The following is a 26,741-nucleotide window of genomic DNA, read 5'->3' as shown; positions in this document are numbered from 1 at the left end:
AATAATCGCTGAAAATTTCGTATTGATCGGATAATTACCTGATTTTTGGTAGATTTTTAAAAAGACGGTCCGTCAAAAAGTACTGACCTGCCCCCCCCCAGTTTTGGCGGTGCCTAATATATATATATATATATATATATATATATTAATATATATATATATATATTAATATATATATATATATATATTAATATATATATATATATATATATATATTAATATATATATATATATATATATATATATATATATATATATATATATATATATATATATATATATAAGGTTGAATTTTAAATAAGAACCATATTTATTTTAATTTTACTTGATTGATTTCTGAGTTTAAACATGCGTAACTAGACAGTAATAATAGCAGTAGTAGTTATAGTAGTAGTAATAGTAACAGTGAATCGGTTCTGATTATTAGACTTGTTGCTCCTGCTGCTGGGCCTGTTACAGCTGGACCGGGTTTTGGTAAAAACAAGAAAAAAGAAAAAACAAAACAAAAAACAACAACAGAAAAAGAAAGAGAGAAAAAAAAACGCATCAGCCACTTTTTGTATTCATTCAGACAAGTTGCCGTTCGGATCCGTCTATTACACACTTAAATGTAGTTAATACGTCTACTTTTTTTTTCACACACGCACAACGGAGAGTTCCGCCCTCTTTTTCCTTTCTAAAATTCGCGCTACTTAACCCACCGGGTCGCCCCCATCAGCGACCAGAACACTACTCTTCTTCTTTTTTTTTTTGCTTTTCTTTTTCTCCACTTAGAGAGAGAGAGAGAGAGTGAGAGAGAGAGATGTGCGCAGATATATATAAATATATTTATATTGAGGTTCATGTCGTTTGAGTTTTTGACGAAAAATACTCGCCACACACAGCGTCGTTATTAAACGACACCACTTGCTTATATTTTGTTGTTGTTCCTCTTTTTTGTCTACTGCGAATTACTTGTGAATTAATTTATTGGCATCGTCTGCATTAGAAGGCGGAGAAATGCGGGATTAAAGGATTGTTTAAAAAAAAAAAAACACGATTTTTTTTTTTTTTTACGGCCGCACATATATATATATATATATAATTAAAAGAAAACGCGTTTGATTTTTTTTTCAACACACACATACATACATAAAAGAAAGAAAGCAAAAGGCGAAAGACGCCGTAAAACAAAAGAAAAGGGGGAAACTTATTAAAGTTAAAATAACTTTCTTTTTGCGGGAAGACAGTCTAGTTGGAAAATAAGAAAGAAAGAAAAGAAAAAAACGCACCAAACACCAACTACTTTACACTCGCGTTTTATTACTTTTTTTTTTTTTTTTTTTTTTTTGCGGGAGTTCAAAAACGTTGGATACACCAGCGTGACAAGAACAAAAAGAAAACAAACAAATATTATATATACACGGGCGAAAAACTACGGTAAGAAAGGATGGCCGCTATTCAAGCCCACCTAACGCCACCAAACATGTTACCGTCTGTACGGGACGAACAAAAAGAAAGACTAGAGAAGGAATTTCAGGAAAATCGAAATCCTTCTGAGTTTGAAGTTGAATTATTGGCGGCCGAAGTCGGATTAAGCACTTACGATGTAAAGGTAAGACAACTTTGTATTTGAAGTTTCAGTGCTCGTTAAGATAGTCGACAAATCGATTTTTTTTTTTAATAGGTCGTTTTAAGCAAAAACAATATTACTTACTTAATTGCCATGCCGAAAATAGTAACATATCCAAAAATGACGAAAATTGATCGAGTAGAACAACTGCTATTGTGTTTTTAGTAAAATAACGATGCTCTGCTACGCTATAGACAACAGTTGCTGCTGCAGTCATAAACATGTAATCAAAAATATTCGTTCCTAGTTATGTCCCCTGTGTGTAAATTCTTATCGTCTACTTTATAAGAAAATTGCCATTTTACCCAATTTTCTGTAAAAATTACTTTGAACTATAACTTTCTACTCGATAAATTTTCGTAACTTTTGGATATATTACTATTTTCGGCATGACAGTTAAGTACGTGATATTGTTTTGGATACCCCATTATAAACTAACTTTGCCGCCTTCGGAGGAGGTAGGTAAACAAACTAAACGCCGTTGTCAATAATGTATGCATCGGCACATCTGCAGTTTACGAACCGTTTTTTTTTTTTTTTTTTTTTTAATGATTTTCAAGTGAAATTGAATTTTTACGATATTTTATTGTTAGGTGAAACTATATAATACTTAACAAAACATTGGGATGTGAAGGGGGAGGGACTAAGAATGGTTTTCTAAATAATAAACTGCAAAAGTATCTTTTTTTTTTTTTTTTTCCTTTTAAGAAAAAATCTACATTTGTTTTACATTATCTTTATTCGGCTTAAGAGTGCTGTTAAAATTTTATAATGAATATATATTAATAAATATTCTGTTAATGTTCAAACTCCTCGGCTTAATGTTCACAGGGAACATGAGTTGGAACAGATACATCGAGAGCATTGTCAAGACTGCTGCGAAGAAGGTGGACTCTCTCTACCGTGCTAGAAAGTTACGTACGCCTGAAAGTATCCTGTACCTCCACAAGGCCATCATTCGCCCATGTATGGAGTATTGTTGTCGCATTTGGGCTGGTGAATCTGCTACTAGTCTCTCGCTCCAGGGCAGGGTTCAAAAAAGAGCCGCCAACCTGATAGATCCTGAACTGTAATTTGGGCTTCAGCCCCTGTCCCATCGACGAAATGTTGCATCCCTCTGCCTGTTTTACAAATATTTTAATGGTAGATGTTCCGACGAACTACAAGCCCTTGTACAACATCGACGTAAATACTTCTGACAAACCGGACAAGCAGCAAAATCCCACCCCTACACAGATCCCTAGATGTAAGAAAGTTTTCTACTCCAATAGTTTCTTCCCCAGAACTGCTAGACTTTGAAATTCCCTTACGGGTTTCTGCTTCCCCAACTGTACTGACATGCAAAAGTTCAAGTGTAATGTGAACAGATATCTTGCTGCTCAACTCCCTACATAGTATCCCTGCAACTTATGTTCCTTATAGTAGTCCTCTACATGAAAATGGCACTGTGCCTTGTTTGGGGTGAAAATGTAATAATAAAAAAAAGATGAGCACAGTCTGACAAGGGCTGAAAAAGGTGCTTAAAATAGTCGACATTGCAATATCGAAAATAGTAAAATATCCCACAATTACGAAAATTCATCGAGTAGAAAATTATTTATAGTTAAATTTAAATGATATTCGTTTTCAGCATACCCGAAAACCTAGAAAAGTCGTCATTTCAATAGTGAGCGTTGAGGTAGAAAGAAAGAAAGAAAACCCCCAAACAGTAAAATAAATATATATATATATATATATATATATATATATATATAGGGGGGAGGGGGGGTCTTACAATATCACTAACCCTGAGTCGGGGGGTGGTTTCCAATCGGATTAAGTAAGTTTATTTGATGCATGTTTGCAGTTAGATTAGTGGAATTTAAAAAAGATATGCTCTTTTAAGCATAAACAATATCACTTACATTATTGCCATCTCGAAAATAGCAATATATGCTAAAAATTACAAAATTTGATCACGTAGGTTAGGGTAGTGTTGACCGAGTCCTCACCCGGCTCCCAGATCTAAAATAGTTTGTCATGAACAGAAGTTGATTCATGAACGAAAACATGGAATCCTTCTCTAAAGTGAAACGAAACTTTTTTTTCTTTTTTTTTTTTTTTTTTTTTTTTTTTTTTTTTTTTAATCACCGCTTTTTTTGGATAATAATTGCTACTAAATATTTGAATTGGCGGACGTTGTTAAGAGTGTCCCCTCTCTAAATTTCACAATTTTCATTTTTCCCCCGTTAATATAATCGATTACAAACCTAAGTTTCAGATTATAAAAAAAAAAAAAAAAAAAAGATTATAACTTTTCAAATGGCGGTTCAGTTTTCAATTATAACGTTGTACTAAATTGAACACCAACTTTGTGACCACGATAGATAGATACATACATAGATGAGAGAAAGAGAGGGGGGTAGATACATGGATGAGTGGGAAGAGGGAGGGGTAAAGAAATGTTTCTTTTTTTTTTTCTTTTTTTTTTTTTTTTAAACCCCCATCCGTTCTAAACCCTACCTTTCGGTCACATCAGGGAGAGTTGCCATTTTTTTTCATCGTGGTCCCAAAGTTCGTGTTCACTTTAGTACAACGTTATAATTGAAAACTGAAGCCCCACGTGAAAAGTTATGAAATTTTTTTTTTATTTTCAGTTTTTATTTATAATCTGAAACTTAAGTCTGTAATCTATATTAACAGGAAAAAAGTTTAAAAAAAAAAGTGAATTGTGGAATTTGGAGGGAGTCACACTCGACAACGTCCGCCTTTGAATTTTTTTGTTTGTTTGTTTGATTCTCGTTATTAAAAGAAATATATTTTTTCATTTTATTATATGTATTTCTGTTAGTATCTTCATTTTTCACCGCTTTTTTTCTTTCCTGACCCCCCCCAAAAAAAAAACTGTTTTGGATAATAATTGCGTTGCAATATGTAAATTTCAAACCCCCCGCATCCAAGAATAAAATAATTAAAAATAAGTGCTACAAAATATTCGAAAAAAAAAAAAAAAAAGTAAATAAACTTAGTTTTTTTTTTTTTTTTTGTAATCGCCGCATTTTTGGATAATTGCAACATGTAGACTTCAAACCTCACACATAGAATTAAATAAGTGGCAAAGTTTTACATTAGGTCCACCTCCACAATGTTCTTTAAAATAACTTTCATAGATTTTCGACTACACTTTTTGAAACTATAATTTCTTCATATTATAGAAACTATTTGTTGGATTTTTAAACGTTCAGCGCCCTGAAAAACTTTAATAGTAGTAATTTTAAAGGTTTTCTTTTTTTAAGGGTGGAAAGATACTACACCTTTTACCTAAAAAGAAAACAAATACAGCTGTTTCATTTCATTTCAATAATAGCTGAGAAAATGGGGGGGGGGGGAAAAAGAAAATAATACAAAATATTTCGTTTCGTTTCATATTTTCATTTCCGGTTCGATGTTTTGCTGTCTTAATTCGAATTCGAGGTGAACTATTTTCTTGGGCCGAATCACACCCATGGTTACGACTAGATTTAAAATAAAAATGCACTATCAAATGCAGAATCAATGGTCTGGTCAACATTAATGTTGCGGGAACTGCGAAAATAAGGGAGATAATTAAATTCCCCTTTTATTTTTATTTATTTTTTTCGGCGCTATTCTCACTGAGTATGAATGACGAAATATGCAACTTTCTGTAAAATATTACTTTCACGTATAAAAATATATATATATATACTTGATAAAATTTCGTGATTTTTAAACCTGGAATAAGTGGCCACCTCGCAAAGAAATAAAAGCATGGCCATATTTGTTTGAAATCAATCAAGTGAAATTAATGAAACAAATTTTGAACGAACAAAACTTAGTTTCCAAAATCTTACAACTATTCAAGTCGATAGAATAATTTTTTCTGGTTTGTTTTACAATCCACAGAGAATTCGGAGAAGTGGTAAAAAAAAAAAAAAAAAAAAAAAAAAAAATCAAATAATAAATAAATGTTACCAAAGGCAAGATAAGTTACTCTTCTACTTAGCTGGATAATTTGTTTTAGTGTTTTTTATTGAATGTAAAATATTTATTCGGCTCGAAAAACAAGTAATGCCAACCGTTATACGAGCACAAGAAAAAAAAATGTCCGCGTAACAAATACATTGCGGTAGCCGTGGTCAAAATGCATCGAGCGAGATAGACAAAGCATGATTAACGACCCCATTCTCCAAAGCATCACCTCGTGCCCCTTTCTGAAGGAAGAGGTATTTCTTATTATTTAATGAATTGGAATTCTTTTTGAGATGAGTAATTTGTATTATTTATCCATTTATTTAATGCGGACTAGCATTCTCATTTTGTAGTTGCTGTTTCACGACGTTTCGGCCAACTATTCTTCTGGCCTTCATCAGGTGATTAACCGCCACGGGATAAAACCGTCGAATTTCCTAACTGCATACTTAGCAATTACTTCTATAGTTATCTCACCACGTTTTGGCCAACTAAGCCTCTTGAAACCGCTATCTTCAGACCCCGCTCACATGAAACCGTAGAGATTCAACGTCTCTATCTATTGTGCGACGGATCCCGAAGTTGTTGTTTCACGACGTTTCGTAAGGTATTTTCTTAACATTAAAATCCGACTACAAGTTTCACTTTTGTCAACGTGGGGGTGGATGCAAATAAACAGGGGCTCTCGCATTTGACTCATAACTGTGCACCCAGCGGTGTTAACATTTCAAGCAGATGAAGGTGTTCTAAATCGAAATTTATCAACTGGGGCCCACCCCTACTTCCAATTGGGTTGGGGTAGGGCATGAGATTATAGAAACTAACCTTAACATAAACTGCAAGACCCCCTCCCCCATAATAATATCTAACAAAAAAACGGCCCCCTAAGAAAGAGAAGAAGAAAATAAACTGTTTTATAAACAAACTAGCAGAGCTACCCAGCCTCGCCCGGAACAAAAGTATAACGTATTTCTATTAAGATATCTATACATCCCTCTCGTTTTCATTCTCACTTCTCTCTTATGTGGCCAGTCCGTTTCTCTCTTTTGGCATACGAACACATACAACTTGTTTTTATAGATTCCTCGAAGTATGAGCCGGCATAAGGGAATTAATTCCTTAATATAAAACTTAGTTACTTCCCTTTAATAAATACATCAAATGGATGAAAAATCGACACTTTTGATGAAATCTGCGCCAGTTTAGGGTCAAAGAATAAATATTTTTCGAAATTGTAGATATTATTCATCGGGGGGGGGGGGGTCGCTGATGAAAAATGTTAAAATTGTGTGTGTTTTTTGTTAGTTTTAGCTGAGCATACAAACACACACACACACACACACACACACACACACACAGACAACAGCCCTTTATATTATAGATCATATAATTTAAAGTGACCTACACCGTTGGGTGTAGGTTGTCGAAAGTTCCAACAGTGAAGAAAGGAATAGAAACGTAAAGAAAGTCTTTCCATGGAGCAATATATCTACAAGTGAAGATAGCCTTGCTCTATGTCTAATTGATAGGGATAGGAGAGACTGTCGATGTATCTTTTTGTGGATGTCTGGAAACTCTTTGCTTGCCTTACAATTCCCTAAGGTTCTGAAAGTAGCGCTTCAACGGCTCAGTATAAATCAATACGTCTAGAAGTCTGACTGGTCATTGTTTGACCAAACAGCCTCACTAGAACTGATCTCGCAAGAGGAAAGAAATGCCAGTGTCTTGGATTGGTGTAGACTTGCATTTAAGCTAATTCGAATGGTCACCAATAGTCACCGATGTCTGCCATTTTTCCGAAATCAGAAATTCGAATACATTTTAATAAATGTCACTTTACGATCTTGAGTACACCCTTCGGCCACCACTCTAAAAATTGAACACTAAAACTGTACCAAAATAAGAATGAAAATGTAATATGGAATTATGGGTTGGACGCAAAAGGACATAAATTCTTCAAATTCATTTGGAAACAAAAATTTAATAGACAAATGCATTAAGCCATGTAAAGAGATAAGTGGAAGGCTTTTTGCATTCATACAAGTCTGAATGTTTGGCTAAGTCCATTTTAAACATAGATATGGAAGTTACCGTTACGACCGCCTTTTCATTCAATCCCGGGCAACGTCGGATCTTCCTGCTAGTTTACTATAAAATAACATAGCATAATGGACCCCAATTAGTAACGAATAAATAATTTATCTAGCATTCTTTTTAATATTGTTAAAGTTATTAATGATCCAAAAACTGTAACAGATTTTTTCCTGACCTTCGGTTGTTGTCAATCCATGACTTGTCGCAACACGACTGTATATTTATGATAAATCTCAACTCGTTCATCGTTTCCACGAATCAACCAATCAACCCTTTAGCTACTAAACAGACGCATCATCGTGTGCACATTACCACATGCAAATTTCAGAGCAAATTGCAAACAAAATGTACGTTTATTCCACGATATCTGCCCTTCCCCGCTTTCTGCAACCAGTGTTGCCAATTGATTTTTTTTTTTCAAAATCCACTAGATCGGAACAAAATAAATCTCCAAAAAACCACTAGGTTGCAACTTTTCGTATCTTATATTTAAAAAACTAGCCGGGCTACCCGGCGTTGTTCGGGATCAGAAAAAAAAAAAAAGATGTTAACTATCTTGAAGTTTCTCACCCCTTCCCTTAGAATAGAAACTCCTTGGGTTTTTTTTTTGTTTTTTATTAAATTTTTTTTTTTTTAAGTAAGAAATTAAAAAATAAAACGCAGAGGCCTCCCGAGCGCTGCCAAACGCAAAATTTTTCTATACCCCCATTCTTTGAAGAGAACTGACACTAGTTAAACCCGAAGTTAGCATCTTTCAATAAAAAATAAGTTGCTGACTTATTGCAGAATAAACGGCACTGTAGAACGCATTGCAAAATGGTTTATGGTTTATATGTAAGTTTATGTGGAAGCAGAAATACAAGGGAAGTGATTAAAAAAAAACAAAAAAAAAAACAAAAAAAACAACAACAAAAGAACCCAAAAAAAACTCACTGATCACCCTCTTCAGTAACCAACAAAACAATCTTTTTTACTACAACCTAAACTTTATTAATTTATTTATTGCGGACTATTATCCTCATCTTTCTTAGATGTTGTTTCACGATGCTTCGACCAACTATTCCTTTGGCCTTCGTTAGGTGGTAACCGTGACGAGATAGGAACTCCGAATCTTCTAACTGCATTCTCAGCAATTACTGCCATCCATAGTTGTTGTCTCACTACATTTTGGCCAAGTAAGCCTCTAGCCGGCTTTGGGTAGGATTGAAATCGCTACCTTTAGACAATTCTCACCTGGAGCTGTAGGGATTCAATGTCTCTATCCACTGCGCCACGGGCCCCGTGAAACAACAACAACTGGGACAGGAACGTGGTGAGACGACGACAACTATGGATGGCAGTAATTGCTGAGAATGCAGTTATGAGATTCGGAGTTCCTATCCCATCGCGGTTACAACCTCACGAAGGCCAGAGGAATAGTTGGCCGAAACGTTGCGAAACAACATGTAAGAAAGATGAGGATAATAGTCCGCAATAAATAAATTAATAAATAAAACTCATCTCAATAATGAATTCCAATTAAAATAATATATAAACCTTGATTTTGTTTTATGGTTGGCGGTGGATTTTTTTGTACTCTTTCAATATGCGATCTATTGAATGGTTTCTAATCGGATGTGTGATCTAACCATTATTTTCCCATTAAATTAGCAAACTAAGTAATTGTTATCATTTCAGTAGACAAACAAACAACGAAAAAAGTTCGATTTGAATTATCCACTTTTATTTTAGAACTTAACCCATACAATCTGGACTCACGCAGAACAACGAGAGGTGCCACTAAACATGATTCAGTCACCTCTGGATAAATACTGCTATAGAAGGCTGAGAGGTACCAATATTTAACTCCCTCCCAAGGCAAAATATGACGCAAGGATCAGAAAATGGGATTATAGAACTTGCGCTTCAGAGGAAAAACACTCTGACTTGCAATAAATATATAAATAAACAAAAATACCTGGGTGCCCCGTCAGTTTTACGCATTAAGCCCCTACCCCTCTTCCGGGCGATTAGCAATAAACCAAGAAGGTAAAGTCTGGAAGGGTGAATTTCTTGGAACTGCACAGGAAGGACTAAAGCCATATCACAGTTAACAGAAAATAAGCCATCTCAATAAGATATCGCTAAACATATGCTTTCGTCACAGCTGGGTGAATACTGTTAAAGAAGACGAGAAAAAGAATCGGATTTTTATTCTGATTTTTAAAAAGAATATTAGATTAGTTTATCGTTAAACATTTTTTTTCTTTTACCACTTATTATTAGGGCTGTGACAACAGCATATTCTTTTCATTGTTTTGACTCTCGAGTATATATCTCTCTTGAGTATAAGATATTAATCTTATGTTTTTATGTAGACTGATGTGGTTCTCGGTTAATTGACTGTGTCTGTGTCGGATATATACTCGAGAGTCAAAACAACGAGAAGAATATTCTCTTCTCACAGCCCGACTTATTATTTCTGTCGGCCATATGATTCTTTTTTTTTTTTTTCTTTTTTTTCTTTTTTTTTTTTTACAGTTCTTAGAATTTGCATTTTTTTTTTACACTCATTCACATCTTGAAATTTTTTCTTGCTTTCTTTATACTACTACTACAACAACAATAATAATATTTTTATTTTTTTTATTTTTTTTTTTACAAAACTCGTTTTTAATTTATGTGCGGACTCTTCTACCAAACATACCGCTTCTGAATTTCATTAGAACAGTTTCAGATATAATAAAAGAAGAAAGAAAAAAATGCTATCTATAATTAAACAAGGGACGTTCCAAAAGTAATGCCTCCTATTCTTTTTATTCCGCCCAAATGGATCAGAGATCATGATAACAAATTGCATTGTTATGACTGAACTTATGTATTTATGACCTGAATGTATCATCTATCTCTTGAAGATATTGACAGTGTGAGACTCTAAGCTCGGTCATCCACGTGCATCAGAAGCAGAAATGCAACATTAAATTCGTCCATGCAGAAAAAAAAAAAAAAAACAAAAGCAAAAAAAAAACTGAACCGGCGCTTGTTGTGAACGTTTACGAAACCGATGCAGTTGATGTCAGCACAGTTAGGAGATGGGTTCGTCGATTTCAGAGTGGAGGCAGCGATGTGAGTGACAAATTGGGACCATATCAGCGGGGACACTAGGTAGGGTGTTGAGCAGCGAGATGTCTGTTCATATTGCATTGAAACTTCTGCATGTCAGTACAGTCAAGGAAGCAGGACACCGGAAGGGAATTCCAAAGTCTAGCAGTTCAAGGGAAGAAACTGTTATAATAGAAGGCTCTTCAGCATCTAAGGATATCTAGAGTGAAGGGGTGGGATTTTACTGCTAGTTGAATATTTACATCAGAGGAGAGGCACAAGTGCTACAAGTTTGTCTGAGCACATTACATTAAAATACTTATAAAACAGGCACAGGGATGCAACATTGCGGCGATGGGACAGGCGGTTGGTGTTTGGTTGATAGTGAGACTTATTAGGTTGGAGACCTTTTTTTTTTAGCCTGATGGAGCACCAATCCAGATGCGGCAGAAGTAGACCATGCATGGGTGACATTAAAATCATTATAAATTCATGTTATTTTTATTTGCCCTCTTCTTTTCCCTAGTATGTTACATGCCGTGAATAGTATATCAATAGTAGAACGCTTATTGAAAAGGCACCATTTTTTTTTGTATGTGTGTGGAGGGGTGGTGGTGGTAAGAGTTTTCTATGAAGTACTAGCTGGCCGCTTGGCGTTGCCTGGTCATACAATTCGCTTAAACATGATATTTTAATTTAATCAGATTGCCTATGTATTATTATAGAATCTATCCTCTATTGAATATTATATATTACGGGGGAATAATTTGCTCTGTGGACTAATTTGCAATAAAAAAAAAAAAAAAAAAAAAAAAAAAAATTATATCGTTCATCAAATTTCGTCTGTGTTTGTTTACAATATCTTGTCAGCTGATATTTGGGATTGATGATCTTAAACATAGCTTTTCTTCTCTTATAGATAAAAAAAAAAAGAATTTTTACAGAGGAATATTTCACGTTACATCGACCAGTGTAACGTAAAACATTCCCCTGTAATAATTCTTTTTTTTTTTTTTTTGTATCTATAAGAGACTGTTTTTAAGATCGGATTTTTCCATTTTCAATACTTATCGGATGAATTTCTGTACAAAAGATATGTAAGAACACTGCCAGACATATAAATTACCTTTGTGCGAAATTTGCAAAAGATATGCTCAGCCGTTTCGGACCCCCTCCCTCCCTCTCTCTCTCACTCTCTCTCTCTCTCACTCTCTCTCTTTCACTTTCTCTCTCTTTCACTTTCTCTCTCTTTCACTTTCTCTCTCTCTCACTTTCTCTCTCTCTCACTTTCTCTCTCTCTCTCACTTTCTCTCTCTCTCTCACTCACTCTCTCTCTCTCACTCTCTCTCTCTCTCTCACTCACTCTCTCTCTCTCACTCTCTCTCTCTCTCTCTCTCTCTCTCACTCTCTCTCTCTCTCACTCTCTCTCTCACTCTCTCTCTCTCACTCTCTCTCTCACTCTCTCTCTCACTCTCTCTCTCACTCTCTCTCTCACTCTCTCTCTCTCTCTCTCACTGTCTCTCTCTCTCTCACTGTCTCTCTCTCTCTCACTGTCTCTCTCTCTCTCACTCTCACTCTCTCTCTCACTCACTCTCTCACTCTCTCACTCTCTCTCTCTCACTCTCTCACTCTCACTCACTCTCACTCTCACTCTCACTCACTCTCACTCTCACTCACTCTCACTCTCACTCACTCACTCACACGCACACACACTCTCAAAGTTACTTTCATATAATATCAAAAATAGATCTCGCCGCCAACCTAAAAAATTAATTATATTTATGTATTTTGTTTGTTATCGATGCCTCCGTTCAGCCTCGAAAGACAAATGATAACCCTTGTAGGGGAAGCTGCGCATGCAATTGTGAGGCAAGGGTTGCTCAATCTCGAACCACACCTCTCCTGAATCGGTACTGTTTGAATCCGGTGGCAAGGAGAAGTCCAGGACGACTGGAAACAATCCCGAGATAAGTGGAGAACACATACAGCACCTGGAAGTCCCAAATGATCACCCATTTAGTACTGACCAGGTTCAACATTGCTTAACTTCGGTGATCCAGTGGAAACCGGTGTGTCAACGTGATTATGCCGTACATTTTGTTTGTACACATTTCATTTTCATTCGAGTAGATTAAAGTTGTCTTTTGAAAAGGGGCCCCGCCCTTAAATATACACCGTGTCTGAGAAGACCCTTCACTCACCCGTGTCCTCCTTTGAGAACCACAGCAACAAAGTAATTATTGTTATTTAAATTCTATCTTCTCGTTTTTTACCGGTAGATATATTACAGATAAAGCCTGTGACCAACCATTGTGTACAAAGAACAATATAACAGCAAAGACGAACGAGTAGCCCGGTTGGTTCTCTGGGCGGCGGCGGGTGTGTGTGTGTGTGTGTGACGTTTCGAAGAAAGTGGTTGAAAATAAAACACTTTGTTGTTTATGTACAGCTTGGGTTACAGATAATCACTTCGTGGCTGTCTCTCATCTCCCCGAGGGACGCACAAAAGAATTGGAATCGTTTATTGTTGGCTGATAACCCGAGACACATTTTTAGATCGTAGGATTTCTTATGCGTCGATAAGCAATACTTCTTTCAAATTAATGCTTGCTGAGGTATTCTACAATATTTTTAAACGTCCATCTCTTTACCTACCTCTGGTCCTGGATATGACCTTAAACTATATCCGATGGTGAGGCCCCAGCTTGCGGGCTTTGGGGGAGTGTAGAGCCACCCTTTAATTGCCATTGCTCCCAGGTCCACTCTGACCCGGAGTGGTAGTTCCTGTTAGGGTCCCAACTATGGGTTAAATAGAAACCGACTTACAAAAACGAATATACTATATTAAAAAATTTTTTTCTTCAAAATAACTGGATTCGGTATTAAATAGCCTGAAAAGGGTTGATATGCCGTGAAACAAAAACAATCAACCAACTTTACCTACCTCAGTCTGCCCTATGTATGTATCAATCTATTTGTCTATGTACGTATGTATGCATGTATCCGTCTATCCATCTATGTATGCATTTATCTATCTATCCGCTCCTCTATGTATCTTTCTTCAAATGCACTTCAATAATATTTAAGTCGAGCGATTTTGATCGCCAGACTAGATGTTCTATTTCAATCGAATGTTCTTCGTGCCATTTAGTTACAACCGTTGGCGTGTTAATGGTCGCTTTTCCGCTGATATTTTCGAAAATCATCTTTTTTTTTCGATTGACTAGCCTTAATTAAACCTTCGTCACTTCCGGTTTGACTATGGATGAAACAGCAAAGACGTCACGTTTTTAAAAAAATTTTTTTTTAATAAATTCTTTTCCTTTTTCGCAGTATGGGTTCGAGCCTGCCTGCCTATTACCATTTTTTTTTTCTTTTTGCTCAATACACACCCCCAAACACTCGGGCAACGCCGGGGACCCAGGCTAGTAATAATATAAAAAAAGCATAATGTTTGTGAGATCGTTAAACGTCAAAAGAAGAAACACAGTCCCAAAAATTTCATATACATAATCCGACACGATCTTAAGAAACTCCGTCGATTTAAACCCGAACACCTCCGACAATTCAACGTAACTTGATTTGGAACAACTCTGTTGATTCAAACTCGAACACCTACGATGATTCAACACGACACAATCCCGAACAACTCCGTTGACGATTCGACACGACACGATCCCGAACAACTCCATTGACGATTCGACATGACACGATCCCGAACAACTCCGTTGACGATTCGATACGACACGATCCCGAACAACTCCGTTGACGATTCGACACGACACGATCCCGAACAACTCCGTTGACGATTCGACACGACACGATCCCGAACAACTCCGTTGACGATTCGACACGACACGATCCCGAACAACTCCGTTGACGATTCGACACGACACGATCCCAAACACCTCCGACGATTCGACACGACACAACACGATCCTAAACAACTCTGTTGATTCGAACCTGAACACCTACGACGATTCGACACGACACGATCCTGAACAACTCCGTTGATTCAAACCTAAACACCTCCGACGACTCAACACGATCCCAAATGGAATGACGACACGTTAACAGAGCAAGCTTGGGAGCTACTCGCTGAATGACTGTTATCAGCTTTTTTTATAACCGACACTGCCATGCAATTCTTGAGCACTTCCGCGCATGCTCGTCACAGAACATTTTTACTAAACATTATTTTTATCTCATAAAATTATAGTTATAGAAATGTTTTGTGATTTAATCACGTTTTCCTATTATTCACTAGTATTCACTCCTGCCACAGAAAGAGCTCTACGCGGACACTACATAAAACTATTTCACCGCCGATTTCGATTGAATCGAAAGAGGATGCTTTCTCGATCAGGATCGCTGGATTTTGGAATAGATATTCAAGGGAGATAATAAATGCACAAACAACATAACAATTCAATCTGAATTTGGACAAGTATTGGGTCTCCGTTCTGTATAAATTTCTACCTAACTTTACCTACATAGCAATTAAAGTACAATTGTTTTATTTTATTTATTTTTTTTTTCAAATAAATTGAATATGCGTCCGTTTAATATGCTTCCTTCGCTGTAACATAACTTTTATATAAAAAAAAATTATATCGAATGTCGGGGTGTTCTTGGTAATATCAAAAAAGACGCCATCGTTGTCCAAAATAGTCCTACCAAGGCCAGAGACCACACCAGAGTCTTACACAATGAGTTCTTTTTGAAACCGTGCTTTAAGGACACTACTAAGTTCCTTAAAAAGAATGAAAAATAAATAAATAAATAAATAAATAAAAATAAAAAATAGTGCGTTCTGTTCGCTGATCAAAATGTCTGTTGGCCGAAACGCCCGCTTACTTTATCTCGGTCAGTTGTGGTGAATTTTAATCAATAACGCAGCTTTTCTCACAAACATTCCTACGCATCCTTTCGGTCTACTTTTCCTCTGCGTATGTAAACGCCTAACCGGCACGCCTACGTTACCAGTTGCGTACGTCGGTTTTGCGTATATGCATGTAGTGTCTTTCCGGAGGGAAATGGGGAGGAGGAGAATAGGAAGTGGGTGACAGAAGGGGTGAGGTGTTAGTAGAAGGGGTAACGCTGTATGTGCGCACGAGCAGAAAAGAATTAAGATTCCTTCCAACGCATTGAACATCTTCAATGCGAATAGCACCGCCCACTGGACGAACGCAGTGCGGCGTTGATACTTGAGCAAAAGGCTTTCTTGCTTATTGCTCTCTCAAAACAGACGTCTGCTTCTATGAGTCTTTATGCCTATATCGATATTTTTCTGACAATAAACATCTTTAATTCAACTTATATATATATATATATATATATATATATTTTTTTTAGTGATCACCACTTATCAAGGCCCGGAAGCCACTCAGGGATAAAGGTTATTGCAAGTACATTACGTTAGTGTGGAGATTTGATGAAGTGTTTACTTAAGGGGGCGGTTCATTAAGAATTTGTTAACATTGGACTTGAAGACATCCAAGTTGTAGTCCGGTGGGAAGCAGGCAGACGGAACAGTTTCACAGGCGTGCAGTTCTAAGAAAGAAGCTTTGTTCATGGAATCCGAGTTTTGATTTAGGCACAGATATAAAGTGGGGGAAATTTTTTCACCGTGGATTCAGCTGGACGGGTGTTTTTCGTGAAAGATTGACGAAGGGGGACCAGAGATTGTAGTTCAGACGAGCACCTGCCATGGAAATAGCGATAAAACACACGCACACACACGCACATATATATATATATATATATATATATATATATATATATATATATAATTATTTTACTATACTAATTAAATACCTACAGATACTAGTGTTTCATCATTTCAGGAATCTCCAGTGCAGGGTGTCACGATTAACACCAGTCGATAGATTCGAACCCGGCAACACAAGCCATCTCTGGCTTGATGTGCAAAGACCGTATCCATTCGGCTACCATTAACCGCGTGAAATAACGTTGAATTTACACATTTTATTTTTAAATTTTTTTACGTTAGTCAGAGTGATCTAATCGTTATACGATGATCTATGTATAAGAGATAAATTGACTTATATATATATATATATATATATATATATATATATATATATATATATATATATATATATATATTTCATTACGCAAAAACAATCATTATTTATGTCAATAATGAATTATTTTACGTATACTCATTATGAAACCCAGAAATTTGACTTAGAAAGAAATAAACATGAACATGTAATGTTTGAAAAAAAATTCTATAGAAAAATTAACATCGTATATTTATTTCGGCAGCCATCTTTATTTTAAGGTAAAGCTATTTAATCTTAGTATATGTATGGTTTAAATAATGTTTCGAAATAGTTTGAATCTATTAAAGAATTTATTATATAGATATTTTATTTTTATTTCAACTAATAATTATTTTCTATAGTATATTTGCTGTTTAATATATAAAAAATATGAGAGCATCGTCCAAAAAAACAAAAAAAAAAACAAACACCAACAACAAAAAACAAAATGATTGCCAACAAATTATGAAATACGGTTTAAAAATGTTAGGGGGTTACTTTCGTATTCACGACCTAATATAAACTCGAGGTAGATATCACCCCAGTTAATATACTACCAAAACGTAAATTCTTCTTTCAGTTATAAATATCTATATATCTTTCAACGTAGTACCTATTTCACTGTTTCCAGATTATGAATTATTCGATCGGAAGATCCTATTTATTAAAAAGGAGGATAGAGGGTGATAACATACTACGAACATTAAATTAGTATATAGATACATTAATTTAATGTTTGTAGTATGTGATAACCTTTTACCATTCTTTTTTGATAAATAGAATCACCCGATCACGGAAGACGCAATGTAAAAATATATATATATATAAAAAATGATGTGGCTTTTGCACCGTACGTGAAACTAAAATATACCTTTTTTGTCTTCTGGTTACGATCCAAGGGTAATATATGTTCTGTCTAAAGATGGTATAATGATATCATGGGTTTCCATTCGCATCGGGCGTCCATACAATGGAAATATGTCACCGACTCCTATAAAGATATTGGAGATAAACCGTAATAACCATATATAGTCTGCCACTATATTAACCAGATAACTAAGATAAATACTTCTACAGTTTTAACAAAAGGGCTACAATAAGATCACGGGGTCTCCATTAACATTGAATGTCCACAGAAAGTCCAGCAGCAATATATTACATATAAAAGATGCCGCTGTGGAATTTCTACTGGCCCCGCTAGTATTGATAAATATTGTTGATTTATACACAATTTTTATCATTCAAATTCATTTACATATATTTGTCCTATGTCTCTCAACATCACTTTAATAATTGACAAGATCACATCTAAATAAAATAAAATACGCATCATGTGCGCTTGAAAGCCAAATCACAATGTAATATTAGGAAAATAAACAAATATTTTATTTGTTTTCAAGCGCACTTGATACGTATTTTATTTTATTCAAATTAAAACAACGTTTCTATATGAACTCTCATCCTTGACGTTATTCTCGCGTTGCCTACGCACAGTTATAAACATTTCAAAATACAACCGCTAGATACAACGCGCGGCTCTTTACAAACAGACTTCTTTCTCCAACTTTAAAACATGGCAAGGAAGAAGAAAAGGAAAAAAAAGAAACAAAACAACACACTGAAGATGGAGTATACCTCTGAAATATATTATAGATTATAAATTTCAAACAAGTAAAATATTTGTTTATTTTTTTAATATTACGTTGTGATTTGGCTTTCAAGCACACTTGATGCGTATTTTATTTTATTCAAATTAAAACAGCGTTTCTATATTGAACTCTCATCCTTAAAGTCACATCTCTTTTCATTAGCCAATAGTTTAGTTTCTCTCAAATTAAGGCTTGACCGACCTTCATTGGACATGCTTTGCTTTTGTTTTGTTTGCGTGTGGCGCATGGAAGTTACTTTCTATTTATTTTGTTATTCGTTGCAATTTCACACGTTCATTTATTTTGTTTGTTATGCATATAGTTATCCCCAAATCAAGTTTATTCTATGTCTACAACTACGGGGATCGTTCAAAAAGTAAAGCCTCCTGTTTTTAAAGCTCAAAACCTAAAGCGTTGAAGAGCTGCGAAGACGAGAGTGGTATCATTAAAACGAGCTACCTCTTCTGCTTCAGAATTTATTTTTCTACATAGTTACCGTGATTCTCAATGCAATTTTGCCAGCCTCTTTTGTGATCTCGATCGTAAATGTTCGGAGCGCGCTTTGTAAGTCGCATCTCTGTCGCCACTCTGAAATCGACGAACCCATCTCCTAACTGAACCGACATAAACTGCATCGTCTTTGTAAACGCTCAAGAGGTGAATGCTGATCGGTTCAATTTATTCTGTATGGCGGAACTCAATGATGCATCTCTGATAACAGGGGTTGCTTTCTTAGAGTCTCACTCTGCAAGAGAAAGATGAAACTTTCAGGTCATCGATGCATAAGTTCTGTCATGACAATGCATTCCTTTAAGAATGTCCCTCGTAGTTGGTATTTCGTTTCACAAATATGTAACTACTACTACTACTACTACTACTACTACTACTACTTACGTTTGGGGACTGTTGAAGCAATACGAAAAATCTAAACACATTGTATTGTATCACCTTATAATTAATCTAATTTATAAAACTGACCTATGTCTGTCTCCATATTTCAAACTCTATCTTTTCCGAAACTGACATTCGCAGAGCGGCTCTAGCGCCCTCAAATGATTGAATTTTTTATGGACCGTTCATTTATGGGCTTTTAGCCGGTTAAAATAGTTTTTAAGGGGGTCAAAATTGAAAAACGATCGTTATACATTTTGTACATTCATGTTAGTTTATTTTTAATCAGTCCATATGTGTGCCACGTTGGTACAGTGATAACGTCACCAACTTTGGTTCAGTTTTGCTTTCGGTTTCGATTCTAGCTGATGGCACCCAAAGATTTTATTTTTTACTTTTGAAATTACGACTCTCTAATAATATATACGAAATCTAGAAAAATTAAAAAATATAATTAAGCGGATTTTATGACCGGGCAAAGTCGAGCGCCCCTCTAGTATATATATATATATATATATATATATATATATTGAGGTATTGAAATGAATTAGATTACAGGTTGGTGAATCTAGTGGTTTCTAGTCTTATAGAATAGTAGAAGGAAATATTCATGTGACATTTTATTATTGACTTTGGCTATTTTGAACTCCAACCTGATCATCTGAATTTAAAAACTTACTTTTACGCTGGGAAACTACCATTATTGAAACGGATTAATTTTAGCAAAAATTGCTGCCTGCTTTTTATCATGAATATTATCAGAAACTCTCAGTTTTTACCCACACTTAACCAACCTACACGCATTTTGGATATTAAACTTTTTTCAATGATTAATTCTGCATTTGGATACCATTTCCCATATCCTTTCTTTACAACCTACATTCATTCCCTTTATCCATATCACTTAAAGGTATTTCACATTTAATATTTTTTCTTTGTATGTGCTACTTAGCAAAATCATTGTTAACCAATATTTGTATTTTGCTAGTAATTTTCCTCTGAGAAGATGTGCTTACATTGAAAATTCATGGGTTAAGGACATTAATTTAAACATACTCTTTGATTCAAGCAATAAATTTTAAATTTTATTTGAAAATTGATCCTTTTAAATGAAATTTGAATATATAAACTGGAATGTCTGTCTGTCTGTCTCTCTCTCTCTCTCTCTCTCTCTCTGGCTGCTTCTCTGGCTTCATTCAAGAACTAAACTTTTCATAAAGAAGCAACTCGCGTCACATGACAAGGTCATTAGTTTTTATAACAGACTGATCGAAACGTTATCGTGTCTATGTAGTTAACATGTAAAATATAATCTACATATAAATAAAAGTATGTTTTACTCTTTTTATTGAGCACTATTAAATGAATTTCGTTAAATTAATTAGTCTTCATCTTTGAATATCTTTAACCTGGATATTTATTAATATATATATATATATATATATTAGTGTTGGGACGATTATCGGGAATGAGAAATATCGGAGCTTTTAAGTGCCATTACCTATAATCGAAACCGAAACCAAAAATATCAAGAATTCTTCATAAAATTATTTATGACAAGGAATGGAAGAGTGCTCAATAAAAAAAAAAATGTATCGGAATTGGAAAAATTTGAGCCTATTTTTCGATGCCAATTAATTATCTTTTTTTTTTTTTTTTTTGATTTTGGTTTAAGAAACATCTTCCACTGCTTGTAGTAATAATAAAATAATGAATATTTACTGATTTAAACTTCCAGTAAGACTAAAATCTCTAGATCGCACCATCATAAGTGTTTTTACATTTGAGAAAATACATGCACATCTAAGATGTGTTTTTACAATAACCGAGACAAAATAACACTTATAGCTAAATATTTAGAAATTTATAAAGAATCTGAATCGGTAATTTAATTAGAATCGAGAATTAAGTAAAAAATCGATCTTTGATTCGGAAAATATTGGAATCGTCTCAATACTAATATCTATACAATTAGGCGACTTCAAGTTTGTGTACTTTTTCGCCTTCATATTAATTACATATTATATGCTCTTTAATTTATTAGTTGGGATCATCTACAAGAACGACGCCTTTAAAAATTTCTATTTTACAAAATTTCCGTTTCTTCGTAAACAACACCGATTTCGTCCAGCTTGTACAACAGTGAAGTTGTTAGAATTCGGTTGTTTGTTGTTATCTTTGATCCGAAACTGAGTTTTAAAGTGTTTTCTTTTCCCACGTTTGAAATGCATATATTTAAGGGACATGTTTCGTGCCTGCGTGGGTTGGAAGGGCAAGTACCGGAAATTTATGAGTCACTGATGAAATCCAGATTGAAGCTTATCAGAGTGCGTGGTTAAAGGACTCGTTCTTCGAAAGCACAAACAAGCCCCTATTTTTATGTACTCACAAAACCTTCATAATATATAAAATCTACTTGCCACCAGTCGGCGAGGAATCTGTCTCTAAGTAAATGTATAACTTACATTATATATCTTTTAACTATCTAACTACATATGTATTGTAATTGTGACCCCCCCCAAAAAAAAACTAATGGATCTTATTTAAATTACCTCCCTTGAAAATTAATGAACATGCTATTTTTAGCAATTATTCACTCTTTTTTTTATGAAATGATCGAAAAAAAAAATCCGATTAAAGAAAAACAGTTTAATTTTGACCAAAGTTAACACCCTTATATAGCCTAGCATCACAAGTCCATTTTGAGAAGTTTTATCACCGCACAAGCAGAAGGGCCCGGCGTATAAAATCAACAGTAGGTTCTTTGATAAGACCGGGGCGCGTCTGAAATGAATGTTTCTTTTTAGAGCACAATTAAACTATGCTGCTTGACGTTTGCATTTTATACTTTAATTCAAACATTTATATAAAATGATTTTAATAGAATCAATAGTAAGTTCTTTACAGTGCAATGCAGATAACAATGTATTGTGGACTATGTCTCCGTGTACCACAGTGAGTCTCCGACTAGAACAGGCTATCTATCGATTTGATCGAAAAAAAATAGACGATTTCTGCAATTTCGATGACAAAATATGGAACATTCATTGATCTACATTCAATCCCGGGTAACATCGTGTCTGCTGTTATTAGATTCTTTTTTTTTTTTTTAGAAAAATATCCGTTTTTAGTTATATTTATCCCTTTCAGTATACATATCCTTTCTGTCTAGAAGCTCTGTTTAACATAACAAAAAACATATACGATAGCTTTGTTATTCATATATAATACTTTCTATTTATTTTACACTAACACTGAAGAGGCCTCTAGTTACTTGTAACTCGATGAACGAAACGTGCTCATGAATGTGTAGCGACATATTAATACTTATGTCAAATAAAGGCTATATATAGCTGTACTTCGGTATTGAGCACTTTTGTATGAACCTCGTTAAATTGATTGGTTGTTTCACCTCTTGAAAATATTAACCTGGAATATATATATATATATATATATATATATATATATATATATATATATATATATATATATTACATATATATATATATATATAAAATAAAAATTATAATTAAATTTACCAAAATGATCCAAGATGGTAAAATTTAAGTATATTATAAATATTAAAGAATTAATATTTATAAAGTTATCTCAGCCAGATGTAAAAGCTCGATAAAACCAAATAGGAAATAGAGCTTATAATACGAGCAAACAGTTAATAAAACAAAATGCAAAAGTATTTGATGAAACATGCTCCACATTTTTTTCTTATCAAGTAAGATCTTTGACTTACTTGCTGTTTCATCAAATACTTTTGCATGCAAAATCCGATCCCGCATTTTGCTAATTCCTACCCTCTCATGAGAAGGAAAGTATTTCTTCGAAACTCCGGATTAAGGACTATCCACTTATCTAGTGTTTCCTTTTCAGATTAAATATGTTTTTAACTCATTTCAAAGTGTTTTTTTAACATGTTTTATTAACTGTTTGCTCGTGTGTGTATATATATATATATATATATATATATATATATATATATATATATATATTCCAGGTTGAAAAATATCTACAAAATTAGAATCATTAAGTTGATAGTGCTCAATTAAAGAGAGAAAATTTATATTTTTTATTTTCTTTATGTAAATATAGTCACATCTTGCTACGTTGTGCATATATATATATATATATATATATATATATATATATATATATATATATATTAGTATGAAAGCAATCCTCAAAATTGACTCTTCCCTCAATTTCATGTCCCAAGTGTCGCCAATTCATTTTACAGGTTTCTCTCAGTTCTCGTATTATTTCTAACTTGATAAAATGCCAGCAATTGTCGCCGCCTTTGAATTCAGTGTTGATTGCGAACAAAGACCTCGACCATCGACACCGGAAAAAAAAAAAAAAGAAAAAAAAGATAACCGGCAGAAAACGAGATTGAAAGGTAACTGAACGTTTTGACACACCAATAAAAAGACGTGCGTATGCGCACTTACGTGTGATATAATGCACACGTCGGGCTGCGCGCCCCGGGACGACGAGAAGAACTGCCACTCTGAAATTGGCGCTCTCGTTTCACGCACACCTGTTGCCGCTGCTGCTTATTCGTCTTCTGCTTCTTTTCTTTGCTTTCTTCTTCATATATCTTTTCTATTTCTTTCTTTCGTCGTTTCTTTCTTTCTTTTATTTATTTTTTAAACATCGCATGTAAAAGTCAAACTGGCTTTGTGTTGCTGTATGCATTCGTCGGGTTGAGTGACTTTATCTACAGTAATCGAATTGGAATTGAAAAGCTGCCCTCCTTTATCAGCGAATTTGACGGTTTTACAATTTCACAACTATTGAAGTTTTCCTTAAATTGTGTGACCACTTCTCGCGTGTCTCTGTATGCGCGTGTCTCTGTGTGCGTGTGTTACTCGCCCCCATATGCGAGTTACACGTTACTACATTGGGGAGGCGGGCTTCCTCTACCACGCTACAAAAATTACTCGCACCAAAGAGTGTTCTATACCTCTACAAAGCCTCCATTCGCGCACGCATAAAGTATTGTCACATCTGGGCTGGTGCGTTTACCGCCTCTCTCTTAGACATCACACGACATCGGGTCAAATTTGGTTTCCATCTTGTTTCGATTTCGCTTATTCAGATAATGTTGACACATTTCATGCGTGCTTTCCTCAAGTTTAGATGCGTAATACTAAATGGATTTTAAATCGAAATGATTCCCCATATAACGATAGATGAGAAAAAACAACAGCATCAAACCATTTTAATGCCTATACGGAAATTTTCTCGAATTCTGCTTTGGTCGCGACCTTTAACATTTACTCCGTAATTTAATGACTAGTCATAACTACCAAACATTGCTGGGAAGTGTTTATTTTGTTTTTATTTACTTAAAAAAATTTTTTTTTGTCTTTATTTTGTGAAACAATGACGTTTTTGCTTGAAACATTCGGCACTTCTTCGCTATAATAGCGAAAATGGAAATATTGAATTTCAAGTAAAACAAATGGTATATACTTAATTGTAATGTCGAAATTAGTAACATATCCAAAAATTACGGAAAACTATGAGATAGAAAATCTATATATTAATACGACAGCGTGTGTTATTTTCAGTGTCACGCTCACATCCGGGTCGTTTAATTGTTATGTTCTTCATTTCTTGTCATAAATAATTTTACCAAGACTTTTTCATAAGTTTTGGTTTCGACTTTAGCTGATGGCATTTGAGTCATCTATTATTTTATAAATAATTTTATCAAGATTTCTTTATAAGTTTTGGTTTCGATTATTGCTGATGGCATTCTAGTAAGCTATTATTTTATAAATAATTTTACCAAGAATTCTTCATAAGTTTTTGTTTCGGTTATAACTGATGGCACTCTAGTAATCTATTTTTTTTTAATAAATAATTTTATCATAAATTCTTCATAAGTTTTGGTTTCGGTTTCGATTATGGCTTAAGGTACTCAAGTTATATATATATATATATATATATATATATATATATATGCTTATATTTTTCATAAGTTTTTATTTCGGTTTCGATTCAAGATAATGCACCCAAGTCATATGGAAATATATCTTTTTATTTTTGAAATCGCAACTTTATAACATATAAAAATCGATAGAACATTAACTCTATAATAATATATACGGAATCTGCAAGAATTAAATATCATATTTAAGCGCAATTTACGATCGGGCTTTGCCGGGCGTTTGTGTTAACAAAAAAAAAAAAAACTACAATAATATCCATTTACACTGAACATCTACAGAATGCCAACATCAACATATTACATATGAATGAGTTCCCTATGAAATTTCTACAGGTCCCGCTAGTTAATTATTAATGTAAATAGTTTTCGAAATAAATTTCACGTGTATACATAAATACACAACATATAGTTAACTACACTGCACTGCAGTCAGTGTTATTACAATTAATGACGGATATCACTCATTCATAAATTTTAAACTACACATTTCATTTAATAATGCAGTAATATTTAATTGCGACATGACAATAAAATAGATAACGTTGCTTTTACTTGAAATCGGCATATAAAGTAATTGGACACCATTTTTTTTTAATTTTTTATTTTATTTTATTTTTTTTTTAAATGAACATTTATATTTTCGATTCTCGGATTTCGCTATTACAACGAAGACGCGCCAACATTTATTTTCTTTAAATTTAATTGTTCGTAGCATCGTTTGCCTTTTGAATTAACACTTGAACCAAATTGTTACAAAATTATTTGTTATTAAGGTAATATTATTTAAACCTTTACTCATAAAATAACGAGATGCAGATAGTGTAGGAATTATTTTGTGTCAAGATGGAAATTTTAACATGTTCGATGCTTTCTGTTGAAGGCAAGAAATGAGACAATCACAAAACAACAAACCCTACCTGTAAAATTCAAGACAAACTTTATTGGTACACAGGATATTATTGCAAAATAGTGCGCCCATCTTGCGTCCAACGAATGGAACTGTAGTTTTTAGTTCTTTTTGCAATCCGCATGCTGTCATAGTCTGTTGCAGAAAAAGATGAATTTAGCCGTGTTCCATAGGACCTCATGGTCCTAAAAAAAATTGGTAGCAACGCAAACAGGCTGAATATCGAAGATGAGAAGTTCACAGTGATACAAAAAGGTCCGTAATGAGGTTGTAGACATGTTGTCTGATAAGTAAGCCTAATTCGTAGGCTTTTACAAATATGTTCTATACTTCATCCACGGCTGAGATCTGAAGCATAGAAGGCACTAATGTTAGCGCTCAAGTCTCCTTCTTAGAAGACATTATAAAAATGAGTCCTTCGCTGATCATGAATGAACTAAGGAAAACTGTAAAGAAAATAGAAATTGGCGCCAAAGACACGTGACATGTCTGGTTAGAT

The 26,741-nt window shown here is 34.4% G+C and overlaps 1 protein-coding gene across 1 annotated transcript in view; it reads left to right on the top strand.

Annotated features, from left to right (window-relative positions):
* The first annotated feature begins 389 nt into the window (after positions 1 to 389).
* LOC145245862 (homeodomain-only protein-like) overlaps positions 390 to 26,741 on the top strand; it is an 86,728-nt gene continuing 60,376 nt past the window's right edge. The window contains exon 1 of the mRNA XM_080107569.1: positions 390 to 1,594. Coding sequence (XP_079963695.1) covers positions 1,430 to 1,594 — 165 coding nt within the window. The 5' untranslated portion in view covers positions 390 to 1,429. The remainder of the gene's footprint in view (positions 1,595 to 26,741) is intronic.

This window comes from Euprymna scolopes, chromosome 23 (assembly GCF_053919585.1).
Source record: "Euprymna scolopes isolate OS-2025 chromosome 23, ASM5391958v1, whole genome shotgun sequence".
NCBI lineage: Eukaryota > Metazoa > Mollusca > Cephalopoda > Sepiida > Sepiolidae > Euprymna > Euprymna scolopes.
Note: the sequence above shows the minus strand (reverse complement) of the source record. Positions and strands in the feature narration are given on the sequence as shown.